At 43.2% G+C, this 20958-nt stretch overlaps 2 protein-coding genes across 2 annotated transcripts in view; one reads left to right on the top strand and one right to left on the bottom strand.

Annotated features, from left to right (window-relative positions):
* The window catches only part of LOC140363328 (kalirin-like), a 66030-nt gene extending 59220 nt beyond the window's left edge, over positions 1-6810 (bottom strand). Inside the window, exons 1-6 of the mRNA XM_072449865.1 lie at positions 6445-6810; positions 4312-4386; positions 4119-4233; positions 3223-3415; positions 856-1079; positions 218-551 (exon numbers count right to left, since the gene is read on the bottom strand). Of these exons, the coding sequence (XP_072305966.1) occupies positions 218-551; positions 856-1079; positions 3223-3415; positions 4119-4233; positions 4312-4386; positions 6445-6490 (987 nt within the window). The 5' untranslated portion in view covers positions 6491-6810. The remainder of the gene's footprint in view (positions 1-217; positions 552-855; positions 1080-3222; positions 3416-4118; positions 4234-4311; positions 4387-6444) is intronic.
* Positions 6811-8815: 2005 nt separating this feature from the next.
* LOC140363249 (IQ calmodulin-binding motif-containing protein 1-like) lies at positions 8816-20509 on the top strand. Its single transcript, XM_072449753.1, has 14 exons — positions 8816-8960; positions 10680-10842; positions 11035-11152; positions 12088-12163; positions 13925-14024; positions 14326-14498; positions 15340-15434; positions 15876-15994; positions 17116-17182; positions 17278-17353; positions 17976-18136; positions 18208-18342; positions 19215-19371; positions 20269-20509. Exons 1-14 carry the CDS (start codon positions 8846-8848, stop codon positions 20472-20474), a joined length of 1761 nt encoding a protein of 586 aa, XP_072305854.1. The 5' UTR covers positions 8816-8845; the 3' UTR covers positions 20475-20509.
* The last annotated feature ends 449 nt before the right edge of the window (positions 20510-20958 follow it).

Below are 20958 nucleotides of genomic sequence, written 5' to 3'. Positions count from 1 at the left end.
CAGGACAATTTAGCATGAAATGGGGATGAGAGAGAAGGGAGGACATGCAGTAAATTGTCGGGTCCGGGATTCAAACTCATGACACTGCGGCCGGCTGTACATGGAGCCAGGCATATGTGCTGCCGACCTTAACCACTCGACCACCGGGCAGCATCCATCATATCTTAAACCTTCAAATCAGTGAAGGATATGCCTGAAACCCATGAATGTTCCATACCTTGGTGGCGTCCTGCTCAAACAGGTGGAGCTGTAGAGTCTGTTCCAGCTGGACTTTCCTCTCACTCCAGTGCTGCAGCAGGAGAGCGCGACCTGACTGCAACCTCTCCAACAGCGAGGACACCTTAGGGGCCACGCTTTGGAAGTCTGCACCGCCCGACAACCAGGTACCCCCACTACCTGCCCCGCCACCTGTCCCACCACCGTCTGCGGGCGCGTCACCGTGGGAAGGGCCCAGGCGCATCCTCTGCAGCAGGCTCCGCCCCTCTCTGTCCAGGGCATCAACCGGAGCAGTGGAGATGGTGTTCCTCAGGCGGCCGTGTTCTTCAAGTAATCTGCAGCATTAAAGAGGCCTGGTTTAGACTTGGTGTAGACCTGGTTTTGGTCCTTGTTCAGTCACCCTTTGGCCCCATTATGCCTAATAATAGGCTTATTTAACTTAAGGCCCGCGGACCAGATCAGGCCATCAAAACAATCTTGTCCGCCCCAGGAATACTTTCCAAATTTAAAAGGTATATAGATTGTCTTGTTTACTGGTTTAGGCCTGTTTGGTCCTGGTTTAGTCTTTGTTTAGTTCAGGTTTAGTCCTGGTTCAACCCCAGTACTCTCTTGCGTTCCAAGTTTTGTGTGTGGTCGTACTTGCGGGCCTCATCCACATCCTGGGGCTCGGGTTGACGGTTCAGCCCGGCCTCCAGCTGCTCCAGTTGGGTTAAGAGTTGCTGTGCAGCCCCGGAGAACTCCTCCAGACCCAGGCGCAGCTCCGTCCACTCCACATGGTCGTACTCCAGAGAGCCGCCCAGGTCTGCCGTCAGTTGGGAGGGGTCGATGAGACGGGACAGACCCTCCACGGACACCAGGCTGGTCTGCACCGGACAAGAAAGGAGAGGTGAGAGACTTCAGCCTGGCGCAGCAGACTCCTGTTAGCACAGTGTGACAAAGAGTGAAAATACATTGGCAGTCTATGGAAAAATTATTTCTGTGCCCAAAAGTGCAGTGGGGCCACTAATCAAACTTGCTTAAGGACAGAGGCGTGTCTTTTAGTGGCTTCTACAGGCTGCTGAGCAGTACTGCGGGAAGCTTGGTTCTTCTTCTACTGCCTTTTTTAATTCTCAGAATGTGTTCCGTTCATGCTCCGCTCTCTAACATGAGCTTTCAGAACCAGACCAGAAAGCAGCTTCTTTTAGAGGCCTGTGCATGTGCTCTGAGGACCACACAGCCTGAAACCACACTGAATAAACCTGTGTGAGGATCAGGGATGTTTGCAGGTTTTGCCTTAACTGAGCACGTGCGACGAGAAGTGAAGCAACAGCAGAACCAAGTTTCAACAAAGGGACTAAAAATCGATCTTCTGGAGACAAGTCTGTGTTTGTAGCTCAGGCCCTGTTCACGTTTATAATGATTAGATGTTAGCTAGAAATACTGGCAGTCATTTATTAACACGCTTTTAATGTTTTAAGACTTTTAAATGCACATGTTATCCAATAAATCACGGGTCACTTATACACTTTCACTGAGGTCCAGTTTGAGGACATTTCCTCAAGCCGAGGTCCGGAACTTCACTACGGTTCTGCCACTTCTATAATATAATTATATATATTATAAAATAACATAAATAATATTATAATAGGCCTAGTTATTTATCAGTTTACCATTAAATTACATTTTATATCAAGTAAAGATGAGTTTGATATAAATTTCAATGTTTTATTGTTTTATTGCTTTTTTTTTATATTTGAGGTTGAATATAAAGCTGACATGAGATAGAGCAGAATTCTGCTTCAGAACATCACACACTGAACTCTGACTGAACTCTGCACAAAACTTCACTGAATGCAGCCATGGGATTGGCTGAAATCTTACGTTCCTCCTCGAGAACACTGTGTAAATCACAGTATTCTAGCTGAGGGCTTTTGGCATGGCTGCCCGTCATGGCGCAGTGCGGGCACCGAGCGCCGCGGTACGCTGCTCATAAGGGGCGGAGTGTGATCATATGGATTTCTATATGGAGGACTTAGAATTTTTTTGGTGTCCCACCGCCATCCTCAAACCTCAACCCAGCGAGAACACTGAATCACAAAAGTTAAGCGTTGCAATGTGAACTCTCTCATCAGCCAGTTCTGCGCTTCTTTCTTTTTTAGTCAGAATAAAACAGACATCACGACTGATCTCCCGCGATGTTAAAGCGTTCTCAAACCACGCTGTGATGTGACGCACGGTGATGTGCAGGCAGAGGGTGGTGCGGGGCGAGCTCCTGTGTGTTTGGAGCGAGTGGGAGAGAGAGAGGCGGCGAAGACAAGACGCATAACTCAGTTCATGTAAAACTATCTCTTAAAACCTCTCATTGCTAACACCGGGGAGGCTGCACAGCTCGTTCTCTGTGAATGAGGGGCTTATGCTTAACTTATGTGCTTTGGTCTGGACCGGAAGTCTGTCTATAAGTGACCTGGGCATTAAATATTGATGAACACCCAAGTCTGATATGTGTAGCATGCAGTGACTTTTATGAATGGGCAAGCAGACTTGGGTGTGTGTGTTCACTATTGCCCCCATTGGACCAAATGAAGGACAGAAAGATGCAGAGGATGGACAGAAACATTGATGCGTATCTGTATGTGTTGTGTAGAACAGCATAAATTATCCTCGTTATACTTTTTTAACTTGCCATTTTAAACAGCATTAAGAGTGAATAAGCCTATGGTTGCCACACACACATACCTTTATTGTTTTGAGCAAATGCAGTCATATTTTTTATGAACCTTTAGTTAACTAGGCAAAATCATTTAAATCAAAGACTCTTTTTCTAAGCTGACCTGTGGCATAGATAATATTTATTGTTATCATTAAACTTTATTTAAAAGAGACATTAAGGAGTGAAAGCAGCTCACACAACCTCGATTCCGATTGAAAGAAATTAATGACTTGACCTGTAGTATCCGACAGCAGTAACAGCCGTAGTAGAAGCAGTATTAACAGCAAAAATATTAGCAGTTGTATTACTTTTCTGACCTCAAAGCTGAGTTTGGCGCTGCCCAGGTTGGTCTTGTGCTTTTGCCAGAACGTGTCTGGTTTGATGAGGAGCGCCGTGTGGATCTGAGCCGAGAATGACTCCTGCAGCGTCCGGAGCACCGGCTTCACACTGTCCCACTTAGAGCCTCGCATGTCCACCACCACCGTGAAGCCTCTGCCACGAACGTCCTCACTGTGACAGGGAAAAGAGTCAGATGCCCTCCAGACCACCACCACGAAGCCCTGCCCACCCCAGTGCTCATTTTGTCCATATTTATAACATAGTAATATAGATTTTGTTTTTGTCATAATATGCTGACTAAAACTGAAACATTTAAAAAAAAAGTTGAATAATAAATAAACTATGACTAGAACCGACGCCATTCTTGCTGGAGGACTAGCTAGTAAGGCATAGTGGGCTTAGGAAGTTCTCTTGTTTTACAGATAAATATACTGTAAACAGATGTTTTTTCCACAATAAATATTTGTAATAGTGTAATCTTGTGTAGTCCTGTCATCAGTGGCAGTGCAGTTTGGGTCAGGTACGCAGTCAAATTAGTTTGAGAGCTTTTAACAGCGCCACGCCCTTTTTTAGCTGAGTAGTCGACCATGTATTTCTTTAGTCAAACTCACAAAGGAACATGGCTGTACATGTCCCATGAAGCAATGTAGCACCGTATATTATAGTCAAAATATTTTAAAACTATTATGGATTTTGTTTAGTAAATTATGGCATTTGACATGATATTTTGTCACGTAAAACTAAAAATAATTAACTACAAAATTAAACGTTTAAATTAAATTGAAAACAGTGGCTCAGGCATGTCCTCTGTCAGAGATAGAAATGAGTCAGATGCCCTCCCAGACAAAAGACATTCACATGAAAAACCTGTTACCTGGGAACGGTGGCCAGGTAAGTGACCAATCGACTGAGGTCTTCCTGTTTTATTCTGTCATGATTGGTTCTGGCAGGGAAGGTTAGGATTGGTCCTCCTCGTTTGTCCCGCCCACCTTCAAATAAAAATACATTTTAGCTTTGTTTTTTATGATAAACACCATTCAATTTGATGGATTATAATAATTTTGCACCTGACACAAAGGCCACTTTTTCTCTGAGCACCGTCAGAACATCCACCGCCCGAACCGTCTCCTTTTTCTCTGACCCTGAAACACACATCACATTCATTTGGATTAAACATCACTAAAATGTGGCTCCAGCGAGTGATTATACAATAAAATATATTTCTGTATGTCTAAATTGACCATTAAAAATATATGATTGTCGACATTAACAAGAATTCAAGTGGGACGAGCAGGAAGAGCATCAGGAGCAAGAGCTTTTCACAATACAGGGTTCAGCCACATTTTGAGGACTTCAATTGTTCATTGCAGTTAAAACAATTGCAAAAATGTTCTGAAACCCATGAATAAATAAGGGAATTCCTGGTTTATTATAATGGAGCACAGTCTTGTGTTGTGTGTTTGTATTGAGAATGTAGTCTGAGTGACAGGAGACAAGAGCCTGATTAAAGTTGTATTATCTTTCTTTGTTGTTGCTCTTATTATATTGTAATGTATGTGCTATTGTGTCCAAGTTATTACCTTTGTGGATCAATAAAGGTCATATAAGTCTAAGTCCGGAGCGAGTAGTCCTAAGAACTTGAATCTGAAACTGTACTGACAAAAAGAGTGAGGGGGAGCGAGGAGACAAAGCGGGAGAGGGGGGCGGGCGATTGACAATTGCTTTGTTTAAAATGTCAGGCTCAAATCTAACCAAGTCACCAGAAATATCCTCAATACAATCCACAATACTGCTACTTACAGATACTATTGATCGCTCTACTGCCAATACTTTTACTTCTACTAATGATATTACAGCAGCCACTACGACCATAGCGACCACAGTGCGTTTAACCTGTAGTTTTTCTAGGTGTGCAGTCTCAGTTAAGACGTTATCAGCCTTTGAGGTGTTCCCTATGATACAACGCAGTGATGGATAAACGTCATGACTGTAAAGAGGAGCTGACATGTCTTTGCCCATAGCTGACCTACATCATCGGGGATTAAAATACTCCTATAACAATATATAACTCCTATAATACTCCTATAATGAAAGCACGGTCGGACTCGGACGTGAATGTTATGTTGTTATATTCAAATTCATTGCATGTATCATTTTACTGATGCAAATCCGTGTATTGTTTCGAAGACATTTTTACATGAAATTAAGGGAGACACCAGGAGGATTAGCTGGCCTTCGTGTACAGCTAATTGGGATCCTAATAAATAAACAAATCTGTGTCCTGTATTGATGGTAAATAAACTTCTCCTACAACCAGCCTGGAATCCATTAGCTCAATACAAGACAATACAAGGACAGCAGCTAAGGACAAATCCTAAAATAGACTCATTCAGTGACTTAATTTTCTCTGTCCGACAATGTTCTGCATCTCTGCTCCATCTGCCCTTCTCCTCTAACTTTATGTCACTACATCCATACATCTTCCCTTTAGTCTTCCTCTAGGCCACGTGTTTCCTGCTTTTTATATCATCCCCATCCTTCTATCAGACCAGTGTTTGTCCCTCCAGCCTCATATTCACGCTCACACCGTTAACTGTCAGTCACAGCCTGAACACCTCGGATGCATTACGACATCAGGTAAAGTCACGTGATCTGCAGGTATTTAACCAACAGATGAGTAGAAACAGCATTTCTGAGACCGGAGGAAAGAGTGTGAATGAACCAGTGGACCAGCGCGCCGACGAGAGCAAGTCACGTGACCCGCAGGTAGTTAATGACAGCGAGACGGAAAACGGTTCAGGACCAAACCGGGACCAGACCGGGACCAAACCGGGACCAAACCGGGCTCTGCGCGGAGCATGTGCGGATGAGAGAGAGAAGAGAAGAGGAGAGGGACAAAAGGCGGAGGATGGAGCAGAGGCACGGGCAGAAATTGGCTATGGGGAACCGTGAAGCAGAGAGTCACGTGACCCGCAGGTACTTAACGGGCCACGGTTGGCCGCGTGCGTGTGTGTGTAGCAATCAGGCCTTGTGCGAACATTGGGGCTCCGCGCGGGGAGTCACAGAGGTGCGGGATACATGGCTTAGGTGCTCGGGGGTCGGTGATGGGCGGATGTGGAGGCATCATGGCGGCAGCGCGCGCGCGCGCAGACACACACAGACACACACGCACACACGCGTACACGAGCACGCGCACAGACCTGCCGCGGTGGGGTCCGGGCCCGCGTCTGCCTCCGCCGGATTCATCCTCGCGCTGCTCCTCGTGTGGCTGGCTCGTGCTCCTCCGCTTTGTTACCCACGCGTCTCCATGAACGGGGCTCGAGCTTCGGTGCGGCTCGTGCGTGTGTAAACCCACATCTCGTTGGTGCCGCTCCGCCGCCGCTGCTGCTCGGTGTCCGTCCGTCCGTCGGATGCAGGGCGCATGCGCACCGTGGACACAGACGGAGCCCGTGCACTGCAGCTGGAGAAGGCCACGCCCCTCGGCGGTGGACCACTATCATCGACGTCCCGCGTGCGTAACGTAACGTTCATTCCGGCACATCTGTCCCGAGATCATCAATCACCGCAGATAAATATGCGTTAGGATCGATACTGGTTGAATCCAGGTTATTGTCAAGCACTGATGCGATTCATGAGGAGGCTGTGGGTTAAATGAACGCGACATTAAGCTCTAAACTTCTAATAACGCATTACCTTTTTGTTTTCTTAACCATTACACATTCACGTCTTAAGACTTGACCTGTTACTACGTCTCTTGTGCTTTCTGACTATATATAGATCACTGATTTATGATAACCATGTAAAGTTAAAGTGCATATGAGGTTAGACTACACATTCCACTTAAACGTTGTACATTTCAGATTTGACTCAACATTTTGCCTAGTTGTCCCCAGTTTGAGATTTTTTGTAACATGTATAATGTTACTTCCTGGTTGGACATGGGCAGAAAGTATGACCTGGCTTGGGCTAATTCCACAACTATTACCAAGCAACCATATTGTAAACAAGAGCCAAAATCCACAACATTTATGACTAAATAAAAAATATTAACTGATAACACCTTGATTTTTGTTGAATCGTTTAAACTGTTTGAAATTGTTAAGTGTAAATTGTGTGTTTTCAACGGTATGTTGCTTTTTGATGACATAGACAGAGGGATTCCGTTTTAGAACTCACCACGACTTACTGTAAATTTTATTTTTCAAACTTTCTTCACAAACTGCAACTTCACGGATGTAAAACGATGATAAATATTTACAACAGGTTCCACCAAACTAAGTCATAATTAGAAGAACAGTACAACCTGTCATATAGACTTAAAGTCACAGATTCATTCTGAGGGACTTAAGTATCATAAATCTGCTGTAATTTACCCATTAGACCAACACTTAGTAAAACATTGAACAATTCCTGGCAAAACATAGAAAGTTTCAGACCATTCTCCTAAAAACATACATAGTTCAACTTTAACATATTGGCTTGTTAGCAGCTTTAGTAAGATAAGATATTCCTTTATTGTCCACACATGGGGAAATTTCATTGTTGCAACGCAGGTAGATACAGAGGAAAAGGATAGATAATTACAGCAAGTTTAAAAAACACTCTCAATAGAAAACAAAAATCTTATAAACAAAACTCTTATAGACAGAACGCCTCATTTCTTAATAAGGAATGGAGGGGAAAATAAAGATAAAATAAAAACAGCTAGCGTAAGACAAAATAATACTAATTATAATGGTAAAATAAACACTCTATTTACATCAGTTATATGCACATGAATGTGACATTATTGCATGTGAGTACGACAGTAATTGCACATGAATATGACGGTATTGCACATGGTTAAGTCAGTATTGCACGTGTTCAGGGCTAACAGTGTTTGTTATAAAGTCTGACAGCTGCAGGGATGATTTTGCCACAATGTGCTTTTAAAACTGTAATCCGTTTTTGTAACCTGAATTAAATCCAGAAACACTACTGCTTTCTCGTTTCTTCTCTGCTGTCATGTGCTGCCACCTGCTGGATTTAAGGCGCACATACAAGGAGCTTACGTTTTATTTTATTTTTTTAAGCAAATAAATAACAGAAAAACAATATGCATCTATGAAAACCATCTACGATGTGTTTACCTGAACAGGTATGTTTTTACTACATTTACCCATAAAAAATGGTGCAAAAAGATGGGCGTGAGAAGCGTCTGTGCGTAATGACGTCACGTTGCCTTAGAAACAAAACGGCTTTAGCTAATGCTGCTGGTAAACTGTTTCAGGTCATCTTTTAACACATTTAACGCGTTTTATGTGAGAAATATCCGTAAAATATTTCAGATTTAGTTCGATAATAGGCAAATGTACTCAATAAATGCACATTTGTGATATTATAGCTCCAGACTACGTAGAAAAGGGGAAATCGATCTTCGTTTTGCTAAGATACTTGAAGCTAACGCAAAATCACCGCTGTGTAATGAGCCACAGAGCTTCTTATCAAGGCTTTAGTACTAACGGTACATAGGCTGTATACAGAAGTATACATATATATATATATATATATATATATATATATATATATATATATATATATATATATGTGCACACACAGTCCATGGACGCTATGGAGCCACTGGACGTGGACCAGGTCGTGTCTGAGCTGAAGAGACTGGAGGAGGACAAGAGCAGCGCGGGAGACAAAATAAAGCTTCTGAACGAGCGACTGAACGGTGCGAATTTAAACTTAGAGGTGTCAAAAGAGCCAACATTGTATTCGAGTAAAAGTGACTCAAAATAAGTTACTCAAATTGACATACAATGTTGTAGACAAAAACGTGACTACATAAGAGTAAATAAAGAGTATTCGTGGCTCCACACTATTTGAAAACATTTCGATATGCGATAAATGGTGCGATACCGATATCATTGTGAAGGAAAATCATCAATACAATTAGTTTAGTTTGTTTGCCATATCGATACTTTTTTGATATAGGTTATTTTGTACAACCCATTATTCAAGTAAGAGTAAACTGTATGGACGTAACATCTGATGATTTACTTGAAGTCAACGGACAAAACAATAAAGAATGCTACAAATCTGGTTTTCAAAGGCTAGACACAAAAATATACAAACGCAATTCAAATAATTTAATATTGTCAACATAAAGCTTTTGTATCCAATAGACCTGTAGATACTGTTACACTAAACAAAATATCACTCAATTAGGAGGAAGTGAGAAGACGTAGGACACACGGTGGTGCAGCGGTTTGCACGCACAGCAAGAATCCTCTGGGTTTGACTCCCTGGCCTTTCTGTGTGGGGCCTTTCTGTGTGGGGCCTTTCTGTGTGGGGCCTTTCTGTGTGGGGTCTTTCTGTGTGGGGTCTTCCTGTGTCTGTGTGGCCTTTTTGTGTGGGGTCTTTCTGTGTGGGGCCTTTCTGTGTGGGGTCTTTCTGTGTGGGGCCTTTCTGTGTGGGGTCTTTCTGTGAGGGGCCTTGGGGTCTTTCTGTGAGGGGCCTTGGGGTCTTTCTGTGTGGGGCCTTTCTCTGTGGGGTCTTTCTGTGTGGGGCCTTGGGGTCTTTCTGTGTGGGGCCTTTCTGTGTGGGGCCTTGGGGTCTTTCTGTGTGTGGGGTCTTTCTGTGTGTGTGGGGTCTTTCTGTGTGGGGTATTTCTGTGTGGGGTCTTTCTGCGTGGGGCCTTTCTGTGTGGGGCCTTGAGGTCTTTCTGTGGGGGGTCTTTCTGTGAGGGGCCTTGGGGTCTTTCTGTGTGGGGCCTTGGGGCCTTTCTGTGTGGGGTCTTTCTGTGTGGGGCCTTGGGGTCTTTCTGTGTGGGGCCTTTCTGTGTGGGGCCTTGGGGTCTTTCTGTGTGTGGGGTCTTTCTGTGCGGGGTCTTTCTCTGTGTGGGGGCCTTTCTGTGTGGGGTCTTTCTGTGTGGGGTCTTTCTGTGTGGGGTCTTTCTGTGTGGGGTCTTTCTGTGTGGGGTCTTTCTGTGTGGGGTCTTCCTGCGTGGGTTCTTTCTGTGTGGGGCCTTGAGGTCTTTCTGTGTGGGGTCTTTCTGTGTCAGGTCTTTCTGCGTGGGGCCTTTCTGTGTGGGGCCTTGGGGTCTTTCTCAGTGGGGTCTTTCTGTGTCAGGTCTTTCTGTGTGGGGCCTTTCTGTCTGGGGCCTTTGAATTATTTGCCAACATTTCAAATGTAACAATGTTAACGATAGGGGATCATTTCTAAAGCTGCACTGTGTAACATTTCAGCTGGGGGGGTCAGTTACCTGCTTGTGTCCATGTTATTTCTACAGCTCTGCTGCTCTACAAAGTCAAACTGCAGCTCAGTGAGAGCACCACCAGAGAAGTTGCTCCTTTAACATTCTAAGTGGTGTGATTAATGATGAGTTTCTGAACGTGCTTGTTGTTGCTTGCTTGACCTTCTGAATCCCTCTTGTCCTCGCTCTGTCCAGATGCCCTGACCGTCGCCACTCTGCAGACGGGTGGAGCTCTCCTCACGAGGCTCAAGTCCCGTTTGTTTGAGAGCGGAGTTTTGGCTCATTGTGTCTCTTTACTGGAACCCAAACGTATAAAAGGGGACCGGAAGGCGGCTGCGACTCTGGCTCAGCTCCTCAGGTTTAGAATAAAAACAACTTTTTTAATGTCTGCTGTCTTTGTCTTCTCCTTTTCTTTGTGTCAAGTACCACCTCAGAAAACCACTCCCCTAAATTGCATTGCACCAAAAGACTAAATTATGGAACAATACCAGTTTGTAGTAAATATGTATCTGCTACGTGTATGTAAACTAAATGTATGTTATTCTTTCAGCTCCTGCTGTGGGGGGGTGGAACCAGGGGACCAATCCAAGACGTTTGATAGGCTGTTTCTGCCATCAGTCATGAACGCTCTCCTCTCATTGGCTGCTCACCTCATGAAGCAGGTGGAGGTGAGTTTTAAATGAACCGACCAGAGCCAACAATGGTGTGTAATGTGCAATAAAAAATATGTCATTGTGATTTTTCTGATACAATTTGCATTTGGATTAGTTTTTATGTTGTTTGTTTAGGAGAATTTTACTCACATCGAAACATGTCCAGAAAAATAACTGACATTTGAACATTAAACTAATCCAAGAATCCAATGTATTTCAGAAAATGTTTGTAGTGGTCTAATCCACAGGGTAAACAGCAGCTGTATCTTGCTTGGATCATTTCTGTTTCTGTGATTTACTAATTACGAATGGGATCCTTCCAATTTTTAAGCTAAGATAAGATAATCCTTTATTGTCCACACATCTCATATGTATAGAACTCTTATAAACAAAACAAAAAACTGTTATTAACAAAACTCCTCTCATATCTTAATAGAGAATGGAGGAAAAAAATAAAATAAAAAGATAAAAATAAAATCAAATAATAATTAAATAAAAGTAAATGGTAATAAATAAAGTAAAGTAAAAAATAGCTAGCATCAGACTAAATAATACTAATATTAACGGTAAGTAAACACTCTTATTTACATCAGTTATATGCACATGAATATGACATGATTGCTTGTGAGTATGACAGTAATTGCACATGAATATGACGGTATTGCACACGATTAAGTCAGTATTTCACATGAATATGACGGTATTGCACATGATTAAGTCAGTATTGCACATGAATATGACGGTATTGCACATGATTAAGTCAGTATTGCACATGAATATGACGGTATTGCACATGGTTAAGTCAGTATTGCACATGAATATGACGGTATTGCACATGATTAAGTCAGTATTGCACATGAATATGACGGTATTGCACATGATTAAGTCAGTCAAGTATTGCACGTGTTCAGGGCTAGCAGTGTTTGTTATTCCTTCTTCTTCTCTGTCAGAGCTTGCATCTGTTAAAGAAAGTCCTGGACTCTGTGGGCTGGTTAATGCAGACGCACGCTCACCTCACAACACAAGGTAAACTGTCAATCACTCATCAATCACAATAAACATTACATACAATATTGTTTTGTTTAATAAATTAGGAATTATCAATATTTTTGCAAGCTCAATATGTATTGTATGTACCTTTTTGATTGCACTAGTGGGGAGCTTTTAGAAGTACTGTACGTCAACATTTCAGCAAAAGCCAAACATTTTATAGACAATAATGAACTACTCAAGTGTTTCATTGTACCATTTATTTATCTCGTTCATGGTTCATTTATAACATGGTTCATTTAGAGAATTCTTTACTGGGATAATTACATCTGTTTTAGGTGTTGTTGGCGTGCTCGTTTATGAAAGAAGGGGCAAGAATCAGAAAGTTAAAATCAATCAGATGTTTAATCCCTGCCATTTACAAGACTAATACAGATAAACGGAGCACTTACCTAAAATGTCCCTATCGAATGTGTGGCGACTTACTCGGGCATAGTCCGGACGCGCCTGTCCCTATGCGCTCAAACAATTTATATATTTTCATATGGGGCGTGATATGAAAGTTGACGCCTTCTCTCAGTATTCTTCCATTCGCTGTTCCATCGCACAGACATGTCCTTGGGCTTGGGTCTGCAGCTTTGTCCTTATCTAGCAATGTGGTGAGTGGTGTGTGTGAGGCCAATTTCAGCACAACTTAGAGTGACTAAAATTAATACAATCTAAAGTTAATGTAGTTGGAATTCCCTTAATACAATTAAGTAAAGTAAATATTTGGTATTTCCTTCAGTGTCATTGGCATAAAATAGTCAAAAATTATTAATCTGACATGTCGGTGTAATCCCTCATTCGTCCAGGCGTGTTCCATAGTAGAAAAAGCTTCAGTTGTTTCATCTGGACTCAGTTAGAAAAAATAGACGTTTCGACTCTCATCCAAGAGTCATTGTCAATAAAAGAATTTAGGTCGAGAACTCCGATTTTTATACTATTCTGTGGTAAGACCAGCCCATTGGGAGGAGCCTTCCTGAAGAGGAAAGAGTTGTTTGTTTCAACAGAAACTTACCCTCTAGGTATCTACCGAGCCTATTCAACCCTTTAATGGGCTATTAGTCTCCCCTTTGTCTTAGTGAGACCCTGGCTCACTCACCCTGAGGACCTGATTAACATCTAAATGCCCTGGTACTGGTCCTCTACCTCTCCAGGGGTTCAGGGTCCCATTGTAGACTACAGGAAGATTGAACCTTAGACCTCCGTTTCTGTTTAAAGAAGGTTTTTCTTTTTTAACAAAAATAGCTTCCTTAACTCCTCTTTCAAACCATCTTTTCTCCCTGCTTAAAACCTTCACCTCACCGTCTTCAAACGAGCGATTGGAGGCTTCAAGATGGAGATGCACGGCACTCTGAGGTCCTGAACTTGTATTTCTTCTGTGCTGATGAAGCCTCTTGTGTAGAGGCTGTTTAGTCTCACCTATGTAACGTTCTTTACAGCTTTCTTCATTGCATTGGCTAGAATAAACTACATTGCTCTGTTTTTGAGTCGGCAACTTGTCCTTAAACTGGTTCATCCTAAGGACAAGTTGCCGACTCAAAAACAGAGCAATGTAGTTGCTCTGTTTTTGCCAATGGGCTGGACTTACCACAGAATAGTATAAATATAGGAGTTCTCGACCTAAATTCCTTTATTGACAATGACTCTTGGATGAGAGTCGAAACGTCTATTTTTTCTAACTGAGTCCAGATGACTACAACTGAAGCTTTTTCTACTATTAATCTGACATGGTTTAATCCTGTGTTGTTCCAGTCCTGAGCTCAATTCACTACGAACAGCTGCAGATCTCAGAGGAGCCGTCTGTGTCTCTGCTCTGTGTTCAGCTGTGGACTCAGATCTGCTCCTCCTCCAGGTCAGACACCTCCCACTGATACTATAACGCTCACATATATACAGTATATAAACACATGTGATCCCATAGCATAGGTAATTAAATACATTTGGATTAAGATACTGAAATGAGGGCCAAATCATATCTGAACCAGGACTAAAGAGAATTAGGTTCAAACTAAACCAGGAGCTACTCAACTCCCTTCCATTGACAAAAACATTTTTAATACATTTATTTATTTACATGTAATTTGGCCTTTTCCCAGCCGTATTTCTTTTCCATATTTAAAATGTTTTTTTTTTCCATGTAAATAATCTTGCAGGGACTTTGTGAGCGGTTTGTCCGACGACTCAATCACTCTGTTGCTCAACGACATCGTCAGCCAATTAGCCGTGAGCTCTGATGAAGATGTGGGTGCGGCTTCTGTCAAATTCTTACTGCTATTGGCCCATCAGCTGAAAGCCCGCCTCCTGCCGCTGCTGCGAGCTTTCAGAGGTCAGCCACCCTTCACCGGCTTTTATTTATTTATGTATGTATGTATGAATGTATTTATTTATTTATTCATTCAAACAATCCTGAAAAAGAGATAAACGAGGCCCCTTAACTACCTTTGGACACTTTTAGAACTGCATTGCTTTGTGCTTAAGACAATTTGAGGGTTGAAATGGTCCGCTGTAGGTAAATAGATTTTAAAAACACAGAGGAGCATGTCGGATTCCAATATAACTGAGAAAACAAGACAGGATGTGGTCGTGTAGATCAAAACAATTTATTTCCCTGACATTACAAAACTAATACAAATTGAAGCCGTAAGCTGTCCCTCAAGTTCCTTCCAGACGCTCTGATTTGGAACTTTTTACTCACACACACAAGACAAAGAATATGAATTTTCATAAAGGGTGGATCTCTCGGGACCAGCTTCTCGGGACTTTCCACGGAAATGCTCTTATCGGTCCGATTTTCTAATATGGTCTTAGTCGAAACTGAGGAAAGAGTGTTATTCTTCCAAGACAGGAAGTGTACGGGGAGAACGGCCTTGGAGAAGATGGCACAGAAAGAGGCAAGAGTGTACATATATATCTGCAGTGTGCGTGTGGAGTTAATATCAGTATCAAAGGTGTATTAATGCATTACAATAGTAAAAGTTTATTAATGACAACAAGCACTTCTGTATTATCACCTAAGGATGTCACGAGGTAGAACAGAGTGTTGTGAGCTCTGCAGAGGGAGACAGACAAAGTGCAGGATTACTGAAACATTTGTGAATTAAACAAAACACTCCACAAACTCCACAATTTAACTTAAAACGCAACTTAAAGGAGAATTTGTTTTTTAGGTTTGGACAGTCTATTGAACAAAGATTGGAGGGGACGTGGTTTTGACCGGGAAGTGGATCAGCTGATCAAAATCACCCAATCCAGTCAGAGCTCGGTAAGTCCCGTCACATCAGCCTTTATGGGTTTTACACAGAAGTCCTCTAGTCGTATTGGTGCTTACTACCTACATGGGACTGGCACAAAGCCTGTCCTGCAACCATCTGTGAAAGGAGTAAACCAGGAGTAAACCAGCACTAAACCAGCACTAAACCAGTACTAAACCAGGGCTAAACCAGGACTAAACCAGCACTAAACCAGGACTAAACCAGGACTAAACCAGGACTAAACCAGGGCTAAACCAGGGCTAAACCAGGGCTAAACCAGGACTAAACCAGGACTAAACCAGGGCTAAACCAAGACTAAACCAGGACTAAATTAAACTGCACTAGGACTACTGTTTCCCCTCCAGTATACCTGCATATGAATTTTATTTTGGGGGAAATTGTCTTCCATATACAGTATGACATCATTCCTAGTGTTTACTTGCTGTTTGTAGGACGATACTGAGCGTGTGCGAGCAGCCTGTGCGATCCAAGCAGCCTGGAGGTCCTATCGAACCAGGAAGAGAGTCAAGAACCTCAACAGAGCTGTTGGCACTCTGCAGAGGAAATATAGGTACTGGACTAGGACTGAACTGGACTAGGACTGAACTGGACTAGGACTGAACTGGACTAGGACTGAAACTGGACTAGGACTGAAACTGGACTAGGACTGAAACTGGACTAGGACTGAAACTGGACTGAACTGGACTAGGACTGAACTGGACTAGGACTGAAACTGGACTAGGACTGAAACTGGACTAGGACTGAAACTGAACTAGGACTGAAACTGGACCAGGACTGAAACTGGACTAGGACTGAAACTGGACTAGGACTAGGACTGGAACTGGACTAGGACTGAACTGGACTAGGACTGGAACTGGACTTGGACTGAACTGGACTAGGACTGAACTGGACCAGGACTGAAACTGGACTAGGACTGAACTGGACTAGGACTGAAACTAGACCAGGACTGAAACTGGACCAGGACTGAACTGGACTAGGACTGAACTGGACTAGGACTGAACTGGACCAGGACTGAACTGGACTAGGACTGAAACTAGACCAGGACTGAAACTGGACCAGGACTGAACTGGACTAGGACTGAACTGGACTAGGACTGAACTGGACTAGGACTGAAACTGGACTAGGACTGAACTGGACTAGGACTGAACTGGACTAGGACTGAACTGGACTAGGACTGAAACTGGACTAGGACTGAAACTAGACCAGGACTGAAACTGGACCAGGACTGAACTGGACTAGGACTGAACTGGACTAGGACTGAACTGGATTAGGACTGAAACTGGACCAGGACTGAAACTGGACCAGGACTGAAACTAGACCAGGACTGAAACTGGACCAGGACTGAACTGGACCAGGACTGAAACTGGACCAGGACTGAACTGGACTAGGACTGAACTGGACCAGGACTGAAACTGGACTAGGACTGAAACTGGACCAGGACTGAACTGGACCAGGACTGAAACTGGACCAGGACTGAAACTGGACCAGGACTGAACTGGACTAGGACTGAACTGGACTAGGACTGAACTGGATTAGGACTGAAACTGGACCAGGACTGAAACTGGACCAGGACTGAACTGGACCAGGACTGAAACTGGACTAGGACTGAAACTGGACCAGGACTGAACTGGACCAGGACTTACACATGTTTTTATGGCCGGTCTGGTTCAGGATTCGGAGGCAGCAGCAGCAGAATCGACAAAAGGCTCAACTCTGGGAGGAGACGCTCCGGTACGAGGTCAGTGACCGATGTGACCTCTGACCTCTGTGACTTCCTTAACCCTTACCACTGGATCATATTAGAGACTTTATAAAGGTCTACATGTGTTTCAGGTGAACTTAAGGCGGCAGCAGGCCAGAAGAAAGTTCCACCTTAAACAGAGACGGCTGCTGCAGCTCCTGCCTCCAGGTGAATCTCCCTCAACTGAACTTATATAATCAACATCAGACGAGATCTGGAGAAGGCTCCAGCTATGCACTCCTGAGCAGCAACCTGGCTCAATCCTGGTCCTCTGACAGCTCTTTGAGGATCTGTCAACAATTGATCCTTTCTGCTTCATTTCTACATTTATTTTGGGCAACATAGGGTCGCCAATTCATGTCCTAATTGACAAACCAAAAAAACTCTGAAAAGTTTTTAAGATAAACACTTCCTCTTACCCTTTCAAAAGTAAAACTCAGAAAGGGCCTTATTGTGAAAAAGTGAAAACACTTTGCACAGCTCATGTTGTTTAGACTTTAAATTATTATTATGACTTAACATTATATTTAAGGAGCCTATGGTTCAATGTAAGGATTTGAGCCTCAATCTGGTGTGACGGATGAAGTCACCAACTTATCGTAATGGGCTCATTCATTTTGACAGAATAATGACTAAAAGGCAGTAGAAATTTGTTTTTAAATTTTTTCAAGCAACCAATATGGAAAAAGGGGCAGACAGACAGACGGGTGGTGGGCCCATGGACACTGGAAACACACTGGGAGATTTCAGAGTCCATTCTGCCTCTGTTTGACAGTAGTTTTACTTGCAGAGCAGGTGGGGCCGTACCTGGAGGAGGTTGAGCGGCGGGCAGCGGTCCTGATCCAGACTCGGTGGAGAGGCTTCAGAGAGAGACGGAGGTTCAGACGGAGCAGAGACCAAGAGAAGAGCAGACAAACCGAGCAGAGGGCAGCGGTCACCATCCAGAGAGCGGTGAGAGCCCAGGATACGACTACAATTGCCAGTAGTACACACACAATGACTCGATTGTTTGTGTGTTTCAGGTGCGTTGGTTTCTTGATCGCCGCCGCGCTGCCAAAGTCCCGCCTTCCACCTTTTGGATTGGTCAGAGTGGTTTGACAGACAGGCGTAGGGCGGAGCTGAAGAAGCAGGTGGAAGATCACATCACTTTACACCCGGTAAATGTATTACGACCTCACTCCTGTGTCTCTGTCTGAACTAGGTCTAAACCAAGGACTAAGGGTGCGTTCAAAACCAGCACTAAACCTAAAACTAAACCTCTAGTAGACCAGGACTAATCAAGGACTATAACAGAATCAAACCCACTTCAAAGTCCACTTCAATTCAATTCAATTCAATTCAATTTATTCAGTAGTCATAGTCACTTCAGTACTATGGGCTCAATTTAGGACCAAATAACGACAGCTGTGACTGTGAACGCACTAAATCGGGGACTAACCCAGGACTAAATCAGGGACTGGACCAGGACTGAAACAGGGACTAACCCAGGACTAAATCAGGGACTGGACCAGGACTGGACCAGGGACTAACCCAGGACTAAATCAGGGACTGAACCAGGACTAAACCAGGGACTAACCCAGGACTAAATCAGGGACTGAACCAGGACTGAACCAGGGACTAACCCAGGACTAAATCAGGGACTGGACCAGGACTGAACCAGGGACTAACCCAGGACTAAATCAGGGACTGGACCAGGACTGAACCAGGGACTAACCCAGGACTAAATCAGGGACTGAACCAGGACTGAACCAGGGACTAACCCAGGACTAAATCAGGGACTGAACCAGGACTGAACCAGGGACTAACCCAGGACTAAATCAGGGACTGGACCAGGACTGAACCAGGGACTAACCCAGGACTAAATCAGGGACTGGACCAGGACTGAACCAGGGACTAACCCAGGACTAAATCAGGGACTGACCAAGGTCTCATTTCTGTTAGTACCTCAATCCTCCAGTGTCCTGTGGATGAGTATGTCTGTCTCCAGTCCTCTTGTGTCTCACTTCTGTTTGTGTCTTGTCTCTCACAGTCGTCTCGTGTGTCGGTGGACGAGTGTCTTCGTCTCCATGAGGAAGTGCAGATGCTGTTGGTCTCAGAGTCTGTGTCTGTGGTTCAGAGAAGACGGCAGGAGCAGAGGATCCAGGCCCTGCTGGCGCACACCCACACACAGCTCACCATGCTCCGAGGTATGCTACTACTACTACTACTACTACTACTACTACTACTACTACTACTACTACTACTACTACTACTACTACTACTACTGTTACTACTTTAGTAACTTCCCCATCACTGGTGCTGACAGAGAATTATATTATATTAACCATAAACCAGGCAAAAAATCAATCCACAATCCGACAGTTAAACAGACGATGTGTGAAACACTTTGAATTGCCTTGTGTATGAAATGTGCTCTACAAATAAACTTGACTTGCCTTACAATTCCACCACAAAACTTAATTTGAAACTATAAGAGAGCAGTCTAGACCACTTCGATGAAACTCTTGGATTCCAACATTAGTTTCAATGCATTTTCATTGGGCGAGTTAGCGTCCAGACATCACAAACATCGAGAGCAGATCATACCAGAGGCTTGTTATATTACCATGTGTAGAAGTGTATTGTGTAGATTGTTACTGTTAGCGATAGGAACCAAAATTAGCATACATGCTAACGACCATAGTATAGACTTTTTATTTTTTAAACTCTTAACATTATAATAGACAATAAAGCCTAATAAATATAGTAAATATAGTTTGACGAAAAAATTGTGAACTTTATAAACTAGAGCTGGTCTGGAAGTTAGCTATTGACTCTATAACACATGACCAAATATAACAAACTTATCCACGAGAACTTTCTGTTTGTGCTGTCTACAAATGTACAAATGTTTGTATTTTAATGAATGGTATAGAATGTTTGTATCAGTCTTTGTTCTGCTGCTCAAACACCTCACTGAGACTATGAGTAATGAGGGTTTGCACTTGAATACCATAGTCCAAAGCAAAGAGAGCTTATCAAACATTATTCGAAAAGGGTTAGAAATGGTTAATTTAAGCATTTGTTTTCCCCTCCTGTCACAGAAGCCCCGCCCCTCTCCTCCATCTCCCTCTCAGATGCAGACTCTTACCTCAGCCCCTCTGCACCTATCGCTGCTCAGGCCAGGGACTCCCACAATGCACTGCTGCAGGCCGACCGCGCCCCCTGGTGGAGAACTCTGGGCAATGAAGTGCCCTCAGACCACGCCCCCCTGGATGAGCTGGAGGCAGAGCTCAGAGGAAGCCTGTGATTGGTCCGGGTTTAATACACGCTTCATCTGCTTTTCTCCCCATTTTTTGTGTGTGTGACTTTGTTCATAATGTACAGCCAAAAGTTTCTGTTTAATTTAGTGTCTTTTTCAAATGTAAAAAAGTGTAATTAAACTCTAAAGTCAATAAAAAGTCAATAAAAACAATAAAAACTGAATTTCGGCCGCTGACCCGCCTCGAGAGACATTTTACCGTAACAAGCACAAGATTTTAATTTGCAATGTTTCATTTCTAAACTTGGAGTCAAAATATTCACAGTAAGTACAAAGCTGTGGCTGGAGATGTAATGTTATGTTAAATAGAAAAATGCTATATTGATTAAGGAATTGGATTAAAGGTTTTAAATGTTTTTGGAGCACCACCAATTCCAAAATCAAGTATCAAAATGAATTAATGTTGATAATTAAAACGAAATTGCAAAAATTCCTCCATTCTAAATGTGCATGAGTTTCAGTTTCACGTCAC

Source organism: Eucyclogobius newberryi, unplaced genomic scaffold (assembly GCF_026437365.1).
Source record: "Eucyclogobius newberryi isolate DKJ021-1_F unplaced genomic scaffold, fEucNew1.0.hap1 SCAF_1, whole genome shotgun sequence".
NCBI lineage: Eukaryota > Metazoa > Chordata > Actinopteri > Gobiiformes > Gobiidae > Eucyclogobius > Eucyclogobius newberryi.
This window is presented reverse-complemented; position numbering and strand designations above follow the sequence as displayed.